This window comes from Marmota marmota, unplaced genomic scaffold (assembly GCF_001458135.2).
Source record: "Marmota marmota marmota unplaced genomic scaffold, marMar, whole genome shotgun sequence".
Lineage (NCBI taxonomy): Eukaryota > Metazoa > Chordata > Mammalia > Rodentia > Sciuridae > Marmota > Marmota marmota.
The window spans coordinates 2,968,448-2,986,219 of record NW_026000138.1 but is presented as its reverse complement, the minus strand read 5'-3'; the positions used below and the strand labels follow the sequence as shown (position 1 = coordinate 2,986,219).

The window sequence follows — 17,772 nt, the reverse complement described above, 5'->3', positions numbered from 1 at the left end:
CGCAATAACCAGTTACCACAAACTAGGGTACTTAAAACAATAGAAATTGATTCTGCTGCAGTCGGGAAGCAAGATGTCTGAAATTAGGGTGTTGGCAGGGCCCTGCTCCCTCTGGAGGCTGACAGGAAGGATCCCTCCTTGCTCCTTGTAAACACCCAGCATCTGGTGTTTACAGCACTGGCCAGGACTCCTGGTGCATACAGTACCACACAGAAATGGTGACAGCAGGAACCTTTTGTCTCATTCCCTGTCTCAGGAAGAAGGCACTTCCCATTTCACAGTCATTATAGTATTTGTGATAAGGTTTTTGAGAATGCTCTTTCAAAGTAAGAAAATTCCCTACTGGGCCTAGTTTGCTAAGAATTTTTGTCACAGGGCTGGGGATGTAGCAGCTCAGTGGTACAGTACTTGGAGGCCCTGGGTTCCATCCTTAGCACCACAAATTTTTTTTTTTTTATCATGAATGGATATTTAATTTTAGAATAATTTTTTTTCTGCTTCTTTTGAAATGATCCCTGAGGGTTTTTCCCCCATCTGTGATGTGGTAAATTACACTCACTGATTTTCAAATATTAAGCCAACTTTGCATTCCTGAAATAAACTCAATATGAATGTGATATACTATTCTTTGTATTGACAGCACAATTTGATGGAGAGTCTGGCCAATTTCTTTCCATTCTTGTAATGTCCTTGTGGGGACTGAGTAGGAAGTGAATAACTAATTATTCACTGCTTTTGTGTATGTGGTAAAACACATAACATAAAATCAAACATTTTGATCACTTCAAAGTGTATGATTCAGTGATAAGCAGCACAGTCCCAGTTTTGTGCAGTCATCGCTCCAGCTTACTGCAGAACTTTTCATCACCCAAAAGGAAACCTCACCTCCATTGAGCAGCTACTTCCCATACCCATTTCCCATTCCTGTTTGCCTCTGGAAACTACTAACCTACTTTCTATCTCTACTGACTTGACTATTCTAGAAATTTGGAGAGAATGGAATCATACATTCTGTGGTGCTTTGCATCTGGTTTCTTTCACTTAGCATGTTTTCATAGCATGTATCCTACACCTGAACGAACAGAACATATGTTTGTCCACTCGTGGGGTGATGGATACTAGGGTTGTTTCTACCTGTCAGTCATCATGACTAGTGCTCCTGCTAACACTCATGTACAAGAACTGCTCAGTTTTAGTGTCCTTGATTCAGGCCTTCTTTGTCACAAATAACAGACATGGCAATGTAGTAGGAAGTGAGGGTCAGGACACCAAGATCTGGAAGCAACACTTTATTAGTGGCACCACAGCCCAGAGGGATAATTCCCAAGTCTGAGCCCAAGCACAGCAGGGCTTTTAGTTTAATACATAAGTAAGTTTGGGGCACATCAAGGCAAGGGGGTTGGTGCAGTTCTATTGGAGGTGTATCTACATTCCTTATATGAGTACAAGCTTGTCAACAGCCCAGGGACTCAGCCCACAAAGCTTAGGGACTTCTACTGCACTAACCCTAAAGGGGGATTGCTCTTTCCCCGCTGCTCTGTTTCCTGCTTCTGCTACTGCAGTTATCTTTTACAGGTACCTGTTAGCAACTGCAAGGTTCTATGGTTAAATGTCAGTAAGCAGAGCTGCTGTGTGTCAGCGTGCAGAACCACAGTTTGTCAGCTCTACAACTTCTAAAGCCTCCATGTTGCTCTATCACTGCAATTACAGCAACTTATCTTGGAGGATAACAAACGGATCTGACAGTAGAGTATCTGGAAGTCCAGGAAAGAGTGGGAATGAGCCAACAGATATTTACTGTTCACTGTGTGCTAAGCATTGTCCTAGGCATCAGGGACTGGTAAACTGACAGGGTCCTGTTTTCATATGAAAGAACAGTAATTAGGTAAACATAAATTATTAAATATAATTTTATAAGTTAGTAAAATTAAAGAATCTGCACCCCAGGCGTTGTCACTGCTGACGGGCATGGCAACTTCACTTTTCAGAGACCCCCGATGGACTTCACAGACCTGACCAAGCTGCCCCTATCTCTGCACGACCCACCCCCCATTCCTGGACAACCAGAGGAGATGCAGCCACTTCGTGAGGAGGCGACTCCTAAATCCAGAGACAGGCCGAGCTGGTGTCAGTGCGGAAGCTGCCTCCCGTCCCAGCTCCCCGAGAGTCGCAGGTGCCTAGAGGAGCTGTGCTGCCGCAGGAAGCCGGGGGCCTGCATCACCACCTCCCAGCTGTTCGGGAAACTGGTGCTGTCCAGACACGCCCTGCAGCTCCTCCTGCTCTACCAGGAGCCCCTGCTGGCCCTGGAGGCGGAGGGCACCAATGATCGATTGCGGCACTGTGCCTATAGGTGCTACACCACCTGGCGCTTTGGCTCCCAGGATGTGGCCGACTTCGCCATCCTGCCCAGCTGCTGCCGCTGGCGGATCCGAAAAGAGTTCCCCAAGAGTGAAGGGCCATACAGTGGTTTCAGGAGTCCTTACTGACGGCACAAGGCTGCAGCAGTCACATTAACATCACTGCTGCTAACACCTAGAGCGTCACCTGCAAAGATCTGTGGCCAAATTTTCAGCCAGAGGGAAATGTGCCTTCCTCTCCCACTGCTCTGCACTGCTCTACCAACCAACCCACCAACCTCCACCTGGCCCCAAAGACCAGTGATTCAGATCTAAGTCTCCATTCTGTCTCTAGGAAGTTGTGTGACACCAGTAGACCTTTAACATTTGTATTTCAGTCGCCTTGTCACACAACCTACTATCTTAGAGCTACTGTGAGGACAGACTGAGATGGTGTACGTGGACTGTTGTGAGTGTGTAGAGAGCTTTGCGAACACAGAGCACCTCATCATGAGGTTGGATGGGGATAATATCCAACTAGCAATAAACCCTTGGGGTCCTAGGTGGAGGACCCAGCCAGGATTAAAGGTGCCCACAAACTGTTTGACACTTACCCCTCGAGATCCAAGCTTTCTGTCTCCTTTCCTTGAGTCTAGGAAGCTCTGGGGGCTTTATCAAATAGTGGACGTGATGCTGTGTCAATTTCAAGATGTCAGTCTTAAAAGAGTATGGCAGCTTCCACTTCCTGTCCCTTGGAACTCTTGCTGAGGGGGAAGCCAGCCCCATATGGAATCTGACTGTCCTAAGAACACTCTGCTGGAAGCCCAAGCAGCCGCACGGGGGAGGAAAGTGTCCCCAGCTCATGCCACACAAGCCCAGTCGCCAAGCCTGGGTGAGAAGCAGCCTTCAGGTGATTCCAGACCCTACAGACCTGTGCCTGAAACTGCATGAAACCCCCACGTGAGAAGTGCCCAGTCAACCCAGAGAACCAAGCTGCTGTGTTAAGTCACTAAATTTTTTTTTAATATTTATTTTTTAGTATTTTTATTTTTTAGTTTTCAGCAGACACAACATCTTTGTTTGTATGTGGTGCTGACAGGCAAGCGCGCTACTGCTTGAGCCACATCCCCAGCCCAAGTCACTAAATTTTTAGGTTGTTTGTTACACAGCCACAGATGCCTGGGAACACAGCCACAGTCCACACCTTCCCTGGTTCTGAGGTTCATAGGGAGCCCCTTGGGAGTATAGGTCTCTGTTGGACAGTTCTAAGAAGGCTGCAGACCAAATCAGGCAACACACCAGCCCAGCCCGGGAAGCCATCAAATCCAGCTGTGTGCTACCCAACACAATGGTCCGATCACTGGAAAAAGCTGCCTTTGTGCCTTAACATCCTAGACTCTGCAATCAGTCAGAATGAGTGCAGCCGGGATGCTGCTTTCAAAGCAACCCACGCCCTAAACGTCACCATTTCTATACATCAACCACCAAGGATATGAAGACAAATAGTCAGGTTTGGGGCCTGTCTCAGGATTTCCTTTCCACGGTTTTGTCATGACCATTGGCTATTTATTTCTAAACAACTATTTCAAAGAATTGTTTAGAAACCACTATGAATAGCATTGAAATACTATGACTGGTGATCTGTGAGTGCTTTTATACTCCAAGACTTTACATTTTGATATTTTTTGAAAAACCAACAGCTTTCTACTGTATTCATGCAAAATAGCATAAACAAAAACTTTTTTTGAACCAGGGCTTTATCTGGCTTTAAACTCAGGAATCAAATTAATTGTGCCAGATTGAATTTTCCTTTTTGCTACCTTTTCAGGGATATTTTTGTAAAGTTAATTATATATAACTTCATACTTTTTTTTTTAAATGATGGGGATTTGCACATACTAGGCAAACACTCTGTCACTGAGCTAAACCCCAGCCCAAGAACTGAAATGTTTTACTCCAAGAATTCTATGTAACAACTGCAGGTTTCCATTCTGATGGCCTTTGACTCTTTCTACCTTATTTTTGGTGCCTTCTTCGCGGTGTGTTTCTATCACTCTGCTGAGGCCCCAGATGGAGCCATAATTTGGAATAGCAAATAATCACTGGATCCTTCTGTTTTCCTTCATCTTCCCCACGGATGCTCTGGGTGCAACATGATGTGCTACTGGACTGTGAAATGTCTGAACTTCCTACAGTACCTGGGATCATATTAGTATTTTTATTTTTAGTCTATTACATACAGTATTGTTGCCAAAGGCAACCGAGCGCATATTAGGTAGGCATTAATTTGCCTTAAGTGGGGGGCATTCTTCTATTATGGTACACGCACAGCCTTCACCACTTCCCACTTCATCCTGTGTCAGAGGGAGGAGGTCTGCTTTCCTGCTGTGGACATGCTGACTTTATATAGAACTGATAATGGCTGGGCTTTACTCTCTTAAGGGACTCATTTTTAAACCCTTCCAAATTCTAGACTGGTAATGCAGATATTCTTGATCGTTTTGATAATTCAAAAAAAAAAAATGATGGATAACTTATTTATTTAAACCTTCTTTTTCTGTTTTTTTTTTTCCTTCAGAATATCCCCAAATCAGAGTTAACACATTCATTTTCACATTCACTTAATAAAATATTCATAAAAATGTCACTGGAGACCAATGACAGATAAGACTGCTGCTCTTATGGGGATATAAAAAGATGGACATGAATAAAATGATTCAAGCAAATGCACATTTGCAATTTGTGATGAGTTATGATGAAGAAGGCAAATGATCATTTCAGAGTCTGTAAGAGAAGACTCTAATGTATTTGGGGAGATCATAAAAATCCTTCTTGAGGAAAGAACAAAGTTTAGCTAAAAGCTGACATAAGTACTATTAACTAGGTGAATGGGAGGGAGCATTTTAGGTAGAAAGACTGGCATGTGCAAAGGTCCCAGGGCAGAAAAGGCATAGCAGGTTTGCTGCATTTGAAGAAGACCTATATGACTGTACCCTAAATAGCATGGGGAGTACAGCATGAAACAAGGACTTGTAGGCTACGGTAGAGTTGACTGTATCCAAGGGACAGCCATGAAGGGTTTTAAGCAGGAGCCTGATAAAATCATATTTAATTTTTAAAAGAACTCAGATTGCTATGTGGGAAAGAAACTAGGAGTGGTGATAGATCTGGTTTAAACATTCATTTCAGCTTTTCCCACTTCATGAAACTTTTGCCCCAATACGCAGCCAAATGGACTGATTGTCTTTTTTCTCTTCCTCTTGGCAAGTCACGAAAAGATCAGCAGTGAGAGAAAAAGGAGGAAAAGCTTTGGGGAACCTTAATTTTTAGAATATTCCTGTCCCAGCTGGTGGGGATGAGGTCACTTGCTGAGCTTTAGGCCAGAAGCAGGAGTGGACCAAATGGAGAGTCCAAGGTCAGTCAGCAGAACCAATGAGGTGTTCCACCTTGTGGCAGAAGACCTAAAATTAAGGTCTCATGTTACACAGTGCCTCAGCACCCAGGAGAACCAGGAGGTCCTAACAAGCCTTCACACAACTCCTCTCCCCAGTCCTCCCTCGGAAAAGGTCACCTTCTCAGCAGCCTGCCTCATCAAACAGACCAGATGCAGCTCCTGCTTCTCCCATGGAACTGTCCCAGCGAACCAATCACATCCTCCTGTGGTGATACCCTGGTGACACAAAGCCTGCTTCCCACTGGCTCTGCTCACTCACTGTGTTCCCAAGTACTCCTGCAGGCACGTGTGTCCTCTGAGCTGTGAGTGTGCGTGACTAATAAATGGCTGCCATCTACCTGTCCAGCATCGGGCGTTGTTTGCTCGGCTCCCCCAAAACCCCAGGGTGGGTCCTTCCTCCTCCTCACCAGTGGGGTGAGAAGAGTGATTAAAACATCCTTGAGTCCAGGCCAACCAGGAGCCCTCAAAAATCAGAGGCTGGGCCTGCCTCTGCCCAGGCATTGACAGCACAAAGCCAACGAGGAACCGTGGTCTTGCTGAAATGATCCATCTGCGCCCCTGGGGGCGTGACTCTCTGCTGCTTTTATGTGTCTCAGCCCATATTCAAGTCCCGAGACTTGTCAGTCATCCTGGGAATCCTGGAGGTCCTGATTCCACTCCTCTCTTCTGAATGGACTTGGAAACCATTCTCCTCTTGCCCCTTTGGTCTCCTATTTCTCAGTCCTAGAGGGTTATGAATCACATTTCCTAATAAGTGAGAATCCATAGGGAGGATTCTGCCTTCCTAACATCCTGGGCTCTTTTAATGAATTATCAAGGTCACGCAAGCCTGAGTCTACCTGCATCAGAGGAAGAGAGGAGGTGGCCGACAAGGTGACTTGCCATTTTAACCAAGTAACAGTTACACTGGACCAGCTTGGATAAGGGTCAACGCAAACTGACAGGGCCTGATGAGAGCCTGTTAGTGTGGGGTCACAGGGGTTGACATTTTATTTCCTCCAGCAAATGAGAAGCTCCCATTGGCCAAGAACTCATCTTGATTTTGTGTCCCCTACATGCTTATGTGAACACACGAGTACAGTGGACACTGGACACAGGCCTCCTGGCTCAAATCCTGGCTTGGCCACCTAGCATGGAGCCTCGGGTGGCTCATCATGTCTAACCATGTGCGCGCTTATTATCTAGATGGTATCCAAAGGCCACTCGGGAGCTGCAGACTCATACATCTAGCCAGCTCTGGATATTCTACTCAAATAGTTTAGAGGCATCTTGAACAGGCAGGAGAGAGAAAGCACGGTGTCTGCTCCTTCACCCCACCCTCGTATGCGCTTCCAGAACTTCCAAGTCGCAGTTTGTAGTACAACTGCCATTGGCTCAATTTCCCAACCAAAAATGCAGAGCATAGCACCGCCATCCCTCTCCTCCTCCCCATTCTATCAATATTATCAGTTCCTTCAGCAAACACTGACTGACACCCTGGCCCTCGTCAGTGCTAGGGATAAAGAGGAGAGCAGGCCAGGCCCTCCCTTGCCTAGTGGGGCAGATGGCAATCCACGCTTAAGGAATTGGGGGTGAGGATAGCCAGAGACCAAGAATTTCACGAAATGAGCAGGTGCATGACAGGAACGATGGAGTTACCTGGGTCAGGGTCAGGGACACTCTCCAAAGAAGGGACCTTTACGCCTGATGTGAATATCAGGAAGGAGCCAGCTGTGACAAACTGGAGGAAGGGCATTCTGGACAAAGGGACAGAAAAGGCGAAGTGGGAAAGAAACAAGTGTGCCCCAGGAACAGTGAGATGCCAGAGTGCTTGCATGTTTAAGACATGGTCCCTGCCTTCTAAGTTCCGCTGAGGGCACAGGCATGGTGCTCTTCTTACTGCCTCATAGACTACATGATTCCCTGTCACCAAAACAGAAGCTCAAAGAAAGGTGAAATCCACACAGTCAAGCATGATCTCAGCAGCTCTGGAAAGCCTATGAGATGTGAGCGCAGCCTCGCCAGCTGAGGAGCCCGGGACATTCAGCAGGATGGGCAGACGCATGTCTAATAGGCCAGTAGCATGAGCCAGGCCCAGAAAGAAATGGCAGAGTAAATGCAAACACACATGGACCCGAGTCTGCTCCAGGATGGGAAAACTGTGGGCGAGGGCTAAAGAGGGACAGACTGGGAAACCTTCAAAAGAAAAGGGCTGAGGTACTCGAGGCTGTTACAAAGTTGCCAAAGGCCATTCCTGGGCTGACAGGGGACTGGAGGAAAGCAGTGACTTCAGACAGCCGTGGGGATGATGGTCTATCAGAAGTCTGCTGGGATCACATGGGAGTGACTGGTGAGCCCCGTGGACCACTGAATTAGTGTTAGTGATGGAGATGAAGGGAAGAAGCTGGAAAATTACTTTTAAAATTTCCCAAAAGTCCAACAGTAAGAAGTTGGTTAAATAAATGAAGACACTTCCACGTAACAGAGGAGTACACAGCTATTTAACATGATGCCACTAAAGGGCAATTAGGATGTTCGAGGCAGAACACAACACGATGACCCTTCTGGCTTGAGAAGACTGTGAGCCTTAATTAGAACTCTGTTTTTCTTGTTTGTTTTGTTTTTTAATTTTCCTGCAATGATAGTTGTTAAAAACCTTTAACCCTGAATGCACAATTAAGGAAGACGAGAATCACCTAGCTCCTCATTGAAATATATCATGGATAAATACAAATCAGTCTTTCAGAGATGTCAGAAAAGGTTAGTAGCATTTTCTAAAATCCAGAAATTCAACTTAAAAGCCATCTTTTGAGTTTTCCCCTTTGTGATTTGGGACAGGTAGCTCAACAAGACCTGACATGGGACTAGCACTATATTTCTCTTTTCCTTAATTGTAACAAATATATTTTGAATACAAAATCTAATGCTTGAGTTTGGCAGTTCATCAAAAGGTTGAGCACAGAATTGCCACATGGTTCATCAACTTCATTTCTGGACATATGCCCTGAGGAACTGAGAGCAAGCAAATAGGGACCTGTAGCTGAGTGTTCACAGCAGCATATGGACACCAGCCTAAAGGTGGAAACAACTCAACAGATTAATGGATCACAAAATGAAGTCCATCCACGGAGTGGAATGTTACTTGACCATAAAAAGGAACAAGGTTCTAGCTGGGCACAGTGGGGCACAGCTGAAATCTCAGTTACCTGGGAAGCTGAGGCAGGAATACCACAAATTCTAGACCAGTCTGACAGCAAGACCCTGTCTCAAAATAAAATTTAAAAGAGGTGGGAATGTAAGCTCACTTGGGGAGTGCTTGCCTAGCAGGTCCTGGGTTCAATCCTCATACCCCTCTAAAAGAAAAGAACGGGGTTCTGAGACATGCTACGGCATGAATGAACCTTGAAAAAATGCTAAGTGAAATCAGCAAGATTCAAAAAAGACAAATATGGTATGATTTCACTGATATGAACTATCTACAACAAACAAATTCAGAGAGGCAGAAGGTTTGAACAGAGATGATCAAAGGTGGAGGGAAATGGGTTGGGAGTTACTCTTTTGTTGGGAGTTACTATTGTTTTACAGACAGGGGATTGAACCCAGGGCCACATGTATGCTAGGCAAGCACTACCACTGAGCTCCATCCCCAGCCACGAGTTAGTATGGTTACAGAGCTCCTGTTTGGGATGATGAAAAAGTTCTGGAAATGGACAACGGTGATGGTTGTGCAATACTGTGAATATATTTAATGGCACTAAATTGTATACTTTAAAATGGTTAGAATTGTAATTTCATGTCATGTACATTTACCACAATTTTTTTAAATTAAAAAAAAGAAACCCTTTATTGCTTTGACAATTGTGAGATTTTGACATTTTATGTAATAAGAAAAAGATACTGTTTTGCAGTCTTTTAGTCTGTCTCAATTGCAGGCTTGGGTCAGTTTGCTGGTCATATTTCCTTGTGTCCTTAAGGCATATTAACATATCTTGTTAAGAAAATATTCCAGAAACCCAACATGACCAGAAAACCAGGAGAATTTGCCAACAAGAAGGCATAAGCCAGTGGGTAATGGGTATAAATCTAACCTTTGGCTTTCTTAGGGTGAAACGCAAGGCCTGACCCTGCCTGAGGCCCTGACTTTACCACCACTGCACTATTTCTGCTGACCTGAGGGCAACAGGTCTGCATACAGCTTTAGTCAAAGCGCTAAAGCACGAGGACATGAAGCAGGCTTGCATGTGGGAGGGCGCCAGCCCCTGTGCCCAGCCAGAGTTGGAGGATTGCCCAGCATAGCCCCTGGACGCGGCCTTTGCTTGCTGTTTCACTTTTGTTATTAGCTCCCGTGTCACCCTGAGAGCAATGGGGCTCTGCCTCCAAGGAGGGTGTGTGGGAAACCTGCCATCGCAGGCAACTTACTGGTAATTACTGTGAGTACTGTGCCAGGTGGAGGCTTTTGAAAGTGTCACAGAGGCCCCATCAGAAAAGGGCTGGAACAAGTTGTCCTGGAAGGGAAGGTGGCACCTAAGGGAACTCAGCAAGGGCTGAAGGAGCTGCCTCACAGAAGCAGAGCCAATGTAGACAACAAGCAAAGGGCGAGAGGCTAGACAGCAGAGCACTTTAGAAGGCAGGGTGTCCCTATGGGAAACCCACTTTAGGTAAGCTGATCTAGAGCGAGTTGCAGAATAAGTAATGGATGGGGGTGAGTGGGTTTTGCTTTACAAAGGGACTCATAACAAGGTAAGAGTCCTTTCAATAGCATTTGAAAAATTATAAAAATCAAGTCTCCTTTTTTAGGACCTTCTCTACCAAAGAGACAGAGGGATGTTCACAGCCCAGCTAGGAAGCTGAGACCACTCTAGAACTCATCTTATCTTTCCTGTTTGCAAGAGGAAAGGATTGAGTACTCTTAATCCCAAGATGCTCTCTTCACTGTATAAAATGAGATCAATGTGTACTTGACATTAAGCTCATGCAAACTGCTTAGCATACCACCTAGTAAATGGGTGCACTGTGTTAGGTAAAATCAAAATCCACGCCATGACCTTGAAGGCCCAATTTGATCACCTCTGACTACTCCTCAGGACCTCAGCTCACACCCCTGCTCCTGACCCACTATGCTCCTTTCATACTTGACCTTCTTTCTCTTCCTAGAACATATCAAGCTCTTCCCCACCTCAGGGCCTTTGCATTTGCTATTCTCTCTGCCTGGAATACTTTTCCCTGAGATTTTTCAGAAAAAAAAAAAAAAAGGCTCTTTCCTGACATCCAGCTATCAGCTCAAATACATCTTTTTTAAAGAGAGCTATCTCCAAGCTAACAGATACATAGAGAATTCAATACCCAGCCAGGAAGTCCTTTCTCTTAGAGTGCACATGGAACATTTATACAAATAGACTTGCATGTATTTCCTCAGTACATCCCAACATATATTATGATACAGAATAGGTTATCCAACCACAGAAACTAGAAATTCATTTAAAAATAGATTTTAAAATGTTGGGAAATTTACTAGATACATTAGATATTGCTAAATGACTCTTGGAAATATCTAGAACTGAACAATGAAAATGTTACATGTCAAAACTGGTGGGAGGTGGGTAAATAGCACCTCAAAGGGAGTGTACAGGGGCTAGAGTTGTGGTTCAGTGGTAGAGCACTCGTATCACACATGTGAAGCACTGGGTTCAATCCTCAATGCCACATATAAATAAATAAAATAAAGGTATTGCGTCCATCTGCTAAACTTAAAAAAAAAATTTTTAAAAAGGGAGTGTAAAGGGCTGGGGTTGTGGCACAGTGGTAGAGTGCTCACCTAGCACATGTAAGCTCTGGGTTCAATCCTCAGCACCACAAAAAAATAAATAAAATAAAAGTATTGTGTTCAACTACAACTAAAAAAAAAAAAAAGAGGAGTATACAATATTACATACATCTGTCAGGAAACCAGAAAAGTCAGAAAAGAAATAAGTTAAGCATTCAATCTAAAATACTGGAGAAAGGATAACACAACCAGCTGGGAGAAATTTGAGGAAAATAATAAATATTAGGGCAGAAATCAATGAGATGCAGAATACATGAAACAACTAACAAAAGTCCTATGAAAAAAAATCAGTAAGTTGCAAGTCTTGCCAGAGATGTGTCTCAGAAAAAGAAAAAAAAAAAAAAGCAATAAACTACAGAATTAAAAGACACAGCACAACTCTAGTTAAACAGAATTTTTTTAAATTAAAGTTAAACAGCTTCCCCGACTGCCCTCTTCCCTTCATTGTCTATTGTTGCCTCTTGGCTTGGAATATAAGCTCCCGAGACAAGGACTTTGCTTGGCTCACAAATAAACACCAAGCCCCAAGAACAGAGTCTTGCACAAGCTCAGCCCGAACAGCTACTCATGAATGCAAGGGTCAACGTCCCCAAAGAGCTGGCGCTGTGAGGCCAGATAAGTCCTTCCTATAGCAGACTTCTGATTGTCTTCATTGGATCTGCAAAGGTGGAAGGACGCCTGCAAGCCAGACCTGAGAGGAATGGATCTGATGGAATCGATGGCTCAGTGCTACTCCAGGCTACTGCTGGAGCTATTCAAAGAACTAGGAACTTCTGCTATGTAATTTTGCATAACAGGAAGAAAAAAAAAGAGAGAGAGAGAGAAAGACAGAAAAGTGTCATAGAGTGGGTAGAGAGAGGTGATGGGAGGGGAAGGGAGGGGAGGGAGGAATAGGAAGGGTAGCAGAATACAATAGACACTAATATGGCTGTATGTATAAATGTGGCTGTAAAACCAATGTGATACTGCAATCTGTACACGTGGAAAAAAAAGAATTCATACCCCACTTGAATCAAATGTATGATATGTCAAGATCATTGTAATGCTTTGAGCAACTAATAAAAAAAAGAAAAAAAAAGAAAAAGAAACTAGGAACTTCTGGCTCAGTGAACCACACCTGTGCACAGCCTGGTGTGAAGAGAAAGGAGAGAAACGGTTTGACAGTTCCTTAAAAATTCAAACAAAAGATTATCAGATAATCCAGCAAATCCACTCCTAGATACAAACCCAAGAGAACTGAAAACAGGGATGCAGAAACCTGCACACTCGTGTTCACAGAAGCACTGTTCACTACAGTCAAAGGTGGAAACTGCCCAATGTCCATCAGCAGGTAAAAGGATAAACACAATGTGATATGTTCATACAATGGAGTATTATTCAGCCACAAAAGGGAAGGCGTACTGATCCATGCCACAGTGTGACGAACCTCCAAGACAGTATGCCCAATCAAAGTAGATGGACACAAAAGGTCACACATTTTATGATTCCATTTATGGGAAAAACCCAGGGTAGGTGGTTCCAAAGAAACAGAAAGCTAGGGGCTCAGGAAAAGGTTTGTGGGTATAAGGTCTCCTTTTGGGGTGATAAAAATGTTTTATAACCAGCAGAGGAGCAGCTGCATGACACTGTGAATGTACCAAATGCCACTGAACTGTTCACTTGAAAATGGTTAATTTTCTACTGTACACTTAAAAATTTGTTGAGCCAGACATGGTGGCATATGCCTGTAATCCCAGCAGCTCGGGAGCTGAGGCAGGAGGATCAAAAGTTCAAAGCCAGCCTCAGCAAAAGCAAGGCCCTAAGCATCTCGGTGAGACCCTGTCTCTAAATAAAATACAAAATAGGGCTGGGATGGGGCTCAGTGGTGGAGTGCCCCTTGGTTCAATCCCCTGTACTCCGCCAAAATTAAATTTGTTGAGAATAGATCGTATGTTAACTCTTGAAAAAAAATTAATAAAAAGGTTAATTTTATGTTATACGACTTTTACCTCAATTGAAAGAAAATAAATAAATGAAGAGTAAAGTAGTACTAAAACCCACATTTGGCCAGATGACTTGAGTGTTATAATCAACAGCTAGAGCTCAATATTACTATCCTAGAATAAACTGCCATCATGACACAAGAATAAATCTTGAAATTTTCCCCAAGAGTTTAATTATTACTTCAATTTTATTATTATTTTACAAACCAATTATTTCAATTTGACTTTTCTTATTTAGGAGCATTAACTCCTTAGCACCATCACCTGCTGGACCGCTCCTGGGATGGCTCACGTGAACATCTGGATACTGAGGAGACGCTCTTCCAAATGTTCTAATGTGGCACTAAGAGGTTTGTTTGGTTGGCTCTGCCAGGATGGGACATCCCTGATAATGATGTGGCCATCTGCTATGACTGTTATATGTCCCCCCAAAATTCAGGTGTTACCAAAGTGATAGTATCAAGAAGCAGGGTATTTAAGAAGGGATTGGGCCAGAAGGGTACCTCCCTCAGGAATAGAATTGAGCCCTTACAAGAGGCTTCACACAGCATGTGGCTGGCTTGCCCTTCCAGCTGCCACTACTCCAGCACTCAACCTTCAAGGCACCATCTTGGAAGAAGAGAGCAGCCCTCACAGATCCTGCCAGCACCTTGACCTCACACTTTCCAACCTCCAGAACTTTGAGAAATAAATGTCTGTCCTTTATAAACTACCCAGACTGTGGTATTCTGTCACAGGAACGCAAATGGATGAAGCTACCACCAACCTATTAAGTTTTCCTTCCTGCTAGACTGTACCTGACCATGGTAAAGACCTGCTTCTTCTTCTAACTCCATACTTGAAAACTGGATTGATGGTGATGATGTAATTTCATTTAAACAATCCAACAAATTGAAAGCTTTGCACCCTGCTTGAAGATATTTTCTGAATGTTTTCAAAAGCAATTTGATTTCTTTTCATATTTTAAATTTCAAATATCTTTGTATCTATTGCATTATAATTATTATGTAGTCAAAAAAATCTCTCCCGTGTCTGTTAATTGATTTTTCTATCAAACCGTTGGAAAGTTCCTAGATATTACTTTGAAAATAAAAGTTTCCCATCATCTTTTTGCTTTTTTCTATTTTAGCAATAATAAATCTAAATGGTATAAACTATTGATAGGCTTTCAACATATAAAGTACCTAAGAATATATTTTTTCCCACTGCAGTTACAACTAGAATGCTCACCTACATTAGAAAGTGAATGTTTACATATGGAAGAATCTAGTGACAAGACTTCCTCAGGTGGATGCTCTGACTGGCAATGACGGTTACTTACATGATGCCCAATCACTGCTCTCCCACAAGTTCAGAGATGCCAGCACTGAGGTTGAAGTAGACATGTGACTACTTGACCTCCAGAGCTGAATCCAAAACCAAAGCCAAATGGCAGACTTGGGCCAATCAGGGGCTTAGGTTGATTGTGTTTAGTCGCTGGAGGCAGGGAGGGAGGAGGTGAGCATTCTGCATAATTCTTAGGGTAGGAAAGAGGCAACTTTTATCCCTCAACTGACCCAAAGAAAGTGGCTGCAATTTGTCATCCTTCTTCCCACTGAATTTCCTACTGGAGAGAGTGGAATTCACTGGGTGGAAAAAAACAGAAAAGGGGAAGTAAATAAAGAAAGGGTCAGGGTACTGTGCTCCACAAACACTTCCTGCTGGTTGTGCTGAGAAACTGCCTACCAGGCAGCCTGTACAACTCAGCACAGTTCATGTCACATGAGCCTAACACTTGAGAGTTATAGAACTACTCAGAGGACAGTGTTCTGTTTTTTAACAGCTCCATTTAAGGGTAGAAAAGAATTGGGAAAAACCCCTAGAGAATGCTTTGTGATTTGCTTATGTGAACTTAGATGTTATTCTTATCAATAACACCTCAATAGTTTGGGAGGCTGAAGAGTCTTGGGACCCTTCTCTCTTCAGAGAAGACTAATAACAACTATCATCAACTATTTTTGCATGGTGGATAGAGGGACACACGGTGAACCAGGAAAGGTGAGGAAACTTGCAGAATGTTCTATTGGAACTAATGAGTTTGAGGGTTTTTTTTTTGTTTGTTTGTTTTGTTTATACCTTTATTTTATTTATTTATTTTATGTGGTGCTGAGGATTGAACCCAGTTTCCTACATGTGCTAGGCAAATGCTCTACCTCTGAACTACACCCCAGCCTAAAGAGTTTGCGTTATGACTTGACTATATAATAGGATTCATTGTACTACTCCCATACAGGTGGTCTTCAAAACAGAAATTGCTGTTCAGAGCCAAAGAAACCTGGATCTCCCATTGGTTTGGACTGAGATCTGCTGGAGACTGTTTATTTGAATAATAATTCAGTAATTGTGGAGGAATGAGAAAGATCAACATATTAACAGTCTATATTCCAGAAAACCCTTTTTTATAAGTCACATAAAAGACATGCCTCTGACTCCTTCTGTTGTTTTGTTTTGATTAAACTTCCCATAAGTTACAACATCACAAGAAATGCAGCTGTAGAGGCCACATTTCTTGGAAAGCCCCCCTGCTTCTTGCAACAGCCCTTTATCCTAAAAGATCCAGTTCAAGTTGAGTTGATCCGGGTTTAGCTACCATCTTGAGGGAAGTATGGATGAGTGAGGGGATGAGGGGTGGGTGTTCACAGCTCTGGACCCCTGCTGCCATGTGCCTTCCTGAAGCCAGTCAGCTTAATCCTTCTAAGTTGGCCAGCTCATCCCATTTGCTCTGGACTTTCTCAGGGTTAGCACTGGAAGCTCCATAGCCTAGGAAACTTCTGGGTCACTGACATACCAGATGGCTGATTACCTGTGTGTTTACTTCCCCTGCTTGAAGCTGTACCACATACAAAAGGCAAGCCTGAGTGGCATTAGTCCCTCTTCCTCTTCAGGCTGTCACCTATCATGGCCTCAGTCTTTCTACCATTGACTAGAACTTGAACCTAGTTACTCCAAAAAGTCATTAAGAATGAGGTGAACATTTCTACACTATATTTAAAAAATCTTTCTTTTCCCATTTTTAAGAGGAAAATGTCTAAATTCATATGAATTAAAATTCTTTCTTAAGCTGGCACTATAGATTCCTGTTGAAAAGTTAAGTATGCATCTATTTCCATCTTATTTCTATCTTATGAAGGTAGACAGGCTATTTTGAAAAGAAGAATTTCAATTAGAAGATAAATTGAAGAATTTCAGACATACAAATATGTGTATTAACTCAGTCTTCCTGACTTACAGCTTCTAGATGTTTTTCTTTCTCTTTTTCATACACATCACATTTGAGAACTAGTTAGTACAATCCTATAGGAGGAATTCTGAAATTTTGTACAGGTATTTTATGGTGCTCACTATGGTTAGAGGGTGTTCAAGCACTTAGGTAGGGACCAGAGATATATTCCACGCATGAATTGAACATCCTGCAAAAAGAAGGGCTATCCTATATTCGGCTCAACTTTCTTTCTTTTTTCTTTTTTTTTAAGTTTTTTTTTTTTAACGTTTATTTTATTTATTTATTTTTATGTGGTGCTGAGGATCGAACCCAGCATCTCACACATGCTAGGCAAGCACTGTACCGCTCAGCCCCAGCCCCAGTCCCTTGGTTCAACTTTCGAATGTCCACCAGACATTCATGTTGGTTTAAAATAAAACAAAACCCAAAACAGCTTTTTCAATTTATTTAAACCTACAACCTAATTCCATTTAATTTTAGTCACAAATGTAACTACCACAAGAATTTATAACTACCGTATATATCCGGGAAGTGCTATACTATGTTTTGTTCAAAAATTGATAAGAAAAAATTCAATTAAATTTTTCAAAAATAAAATTAAAAACCCAGCAAACTTAACTAAGAACTGTTACCTTACTTCAGGAAATCACATCACCAGCAGCAATATCACATTTAAGTCATTAAGAAATATCATATTTAAGTCACCAAAAAACACATTTGTAAATGTTACACATGAAGTTATTAAGTGCAAATATGTAACACAGTTTTGAGGATTTTCTTTTTCTTTTTCTTATTTTTTGCACTAAGCATTGAAATCAGGGGCATTTTTACCCCTGAGCTACACTTCCAGTCCTTTTTTGCTGCTGCTGTTGTTGTTTTGAAGAGGGGTCTTGCTAAATTGTTGAGCCTGGCCTTGAACTTGCAATCTTTCTGCC

The 17,772-nt window shown here is 42.8% G+C and overlaps 1 protein-coding gene across 3 annotated transcripts in view; it reads left to right on the top strand.

Annotated features, from left to right (window-relative positions):
• Nucleotides 1-9,627, top strand: part of P2rx7 (purinergic receptor P2X 7) — a 48,779-nt gene extending 39,152 nt beyond the window's left edge. For all 3 annotated transcript variants that reach the window (XM_015502489.2, XM_015502490.2, XM_015502491.2), the window contains one exon: nt 1,989-9,627. In XM_015502489.2, the coding sequence (XP_015357975.1) occupies nt 1,989-2,486 (498 nt within the window). In that variant the 3' untranslated portion in view covers nt 2,487-9,627. The remainder of the gene's footprint in view (nt 1-1,988) is intronic.
• Nucleotides 9,628-17,772: the final 8,145 nt, after the last annotated feature.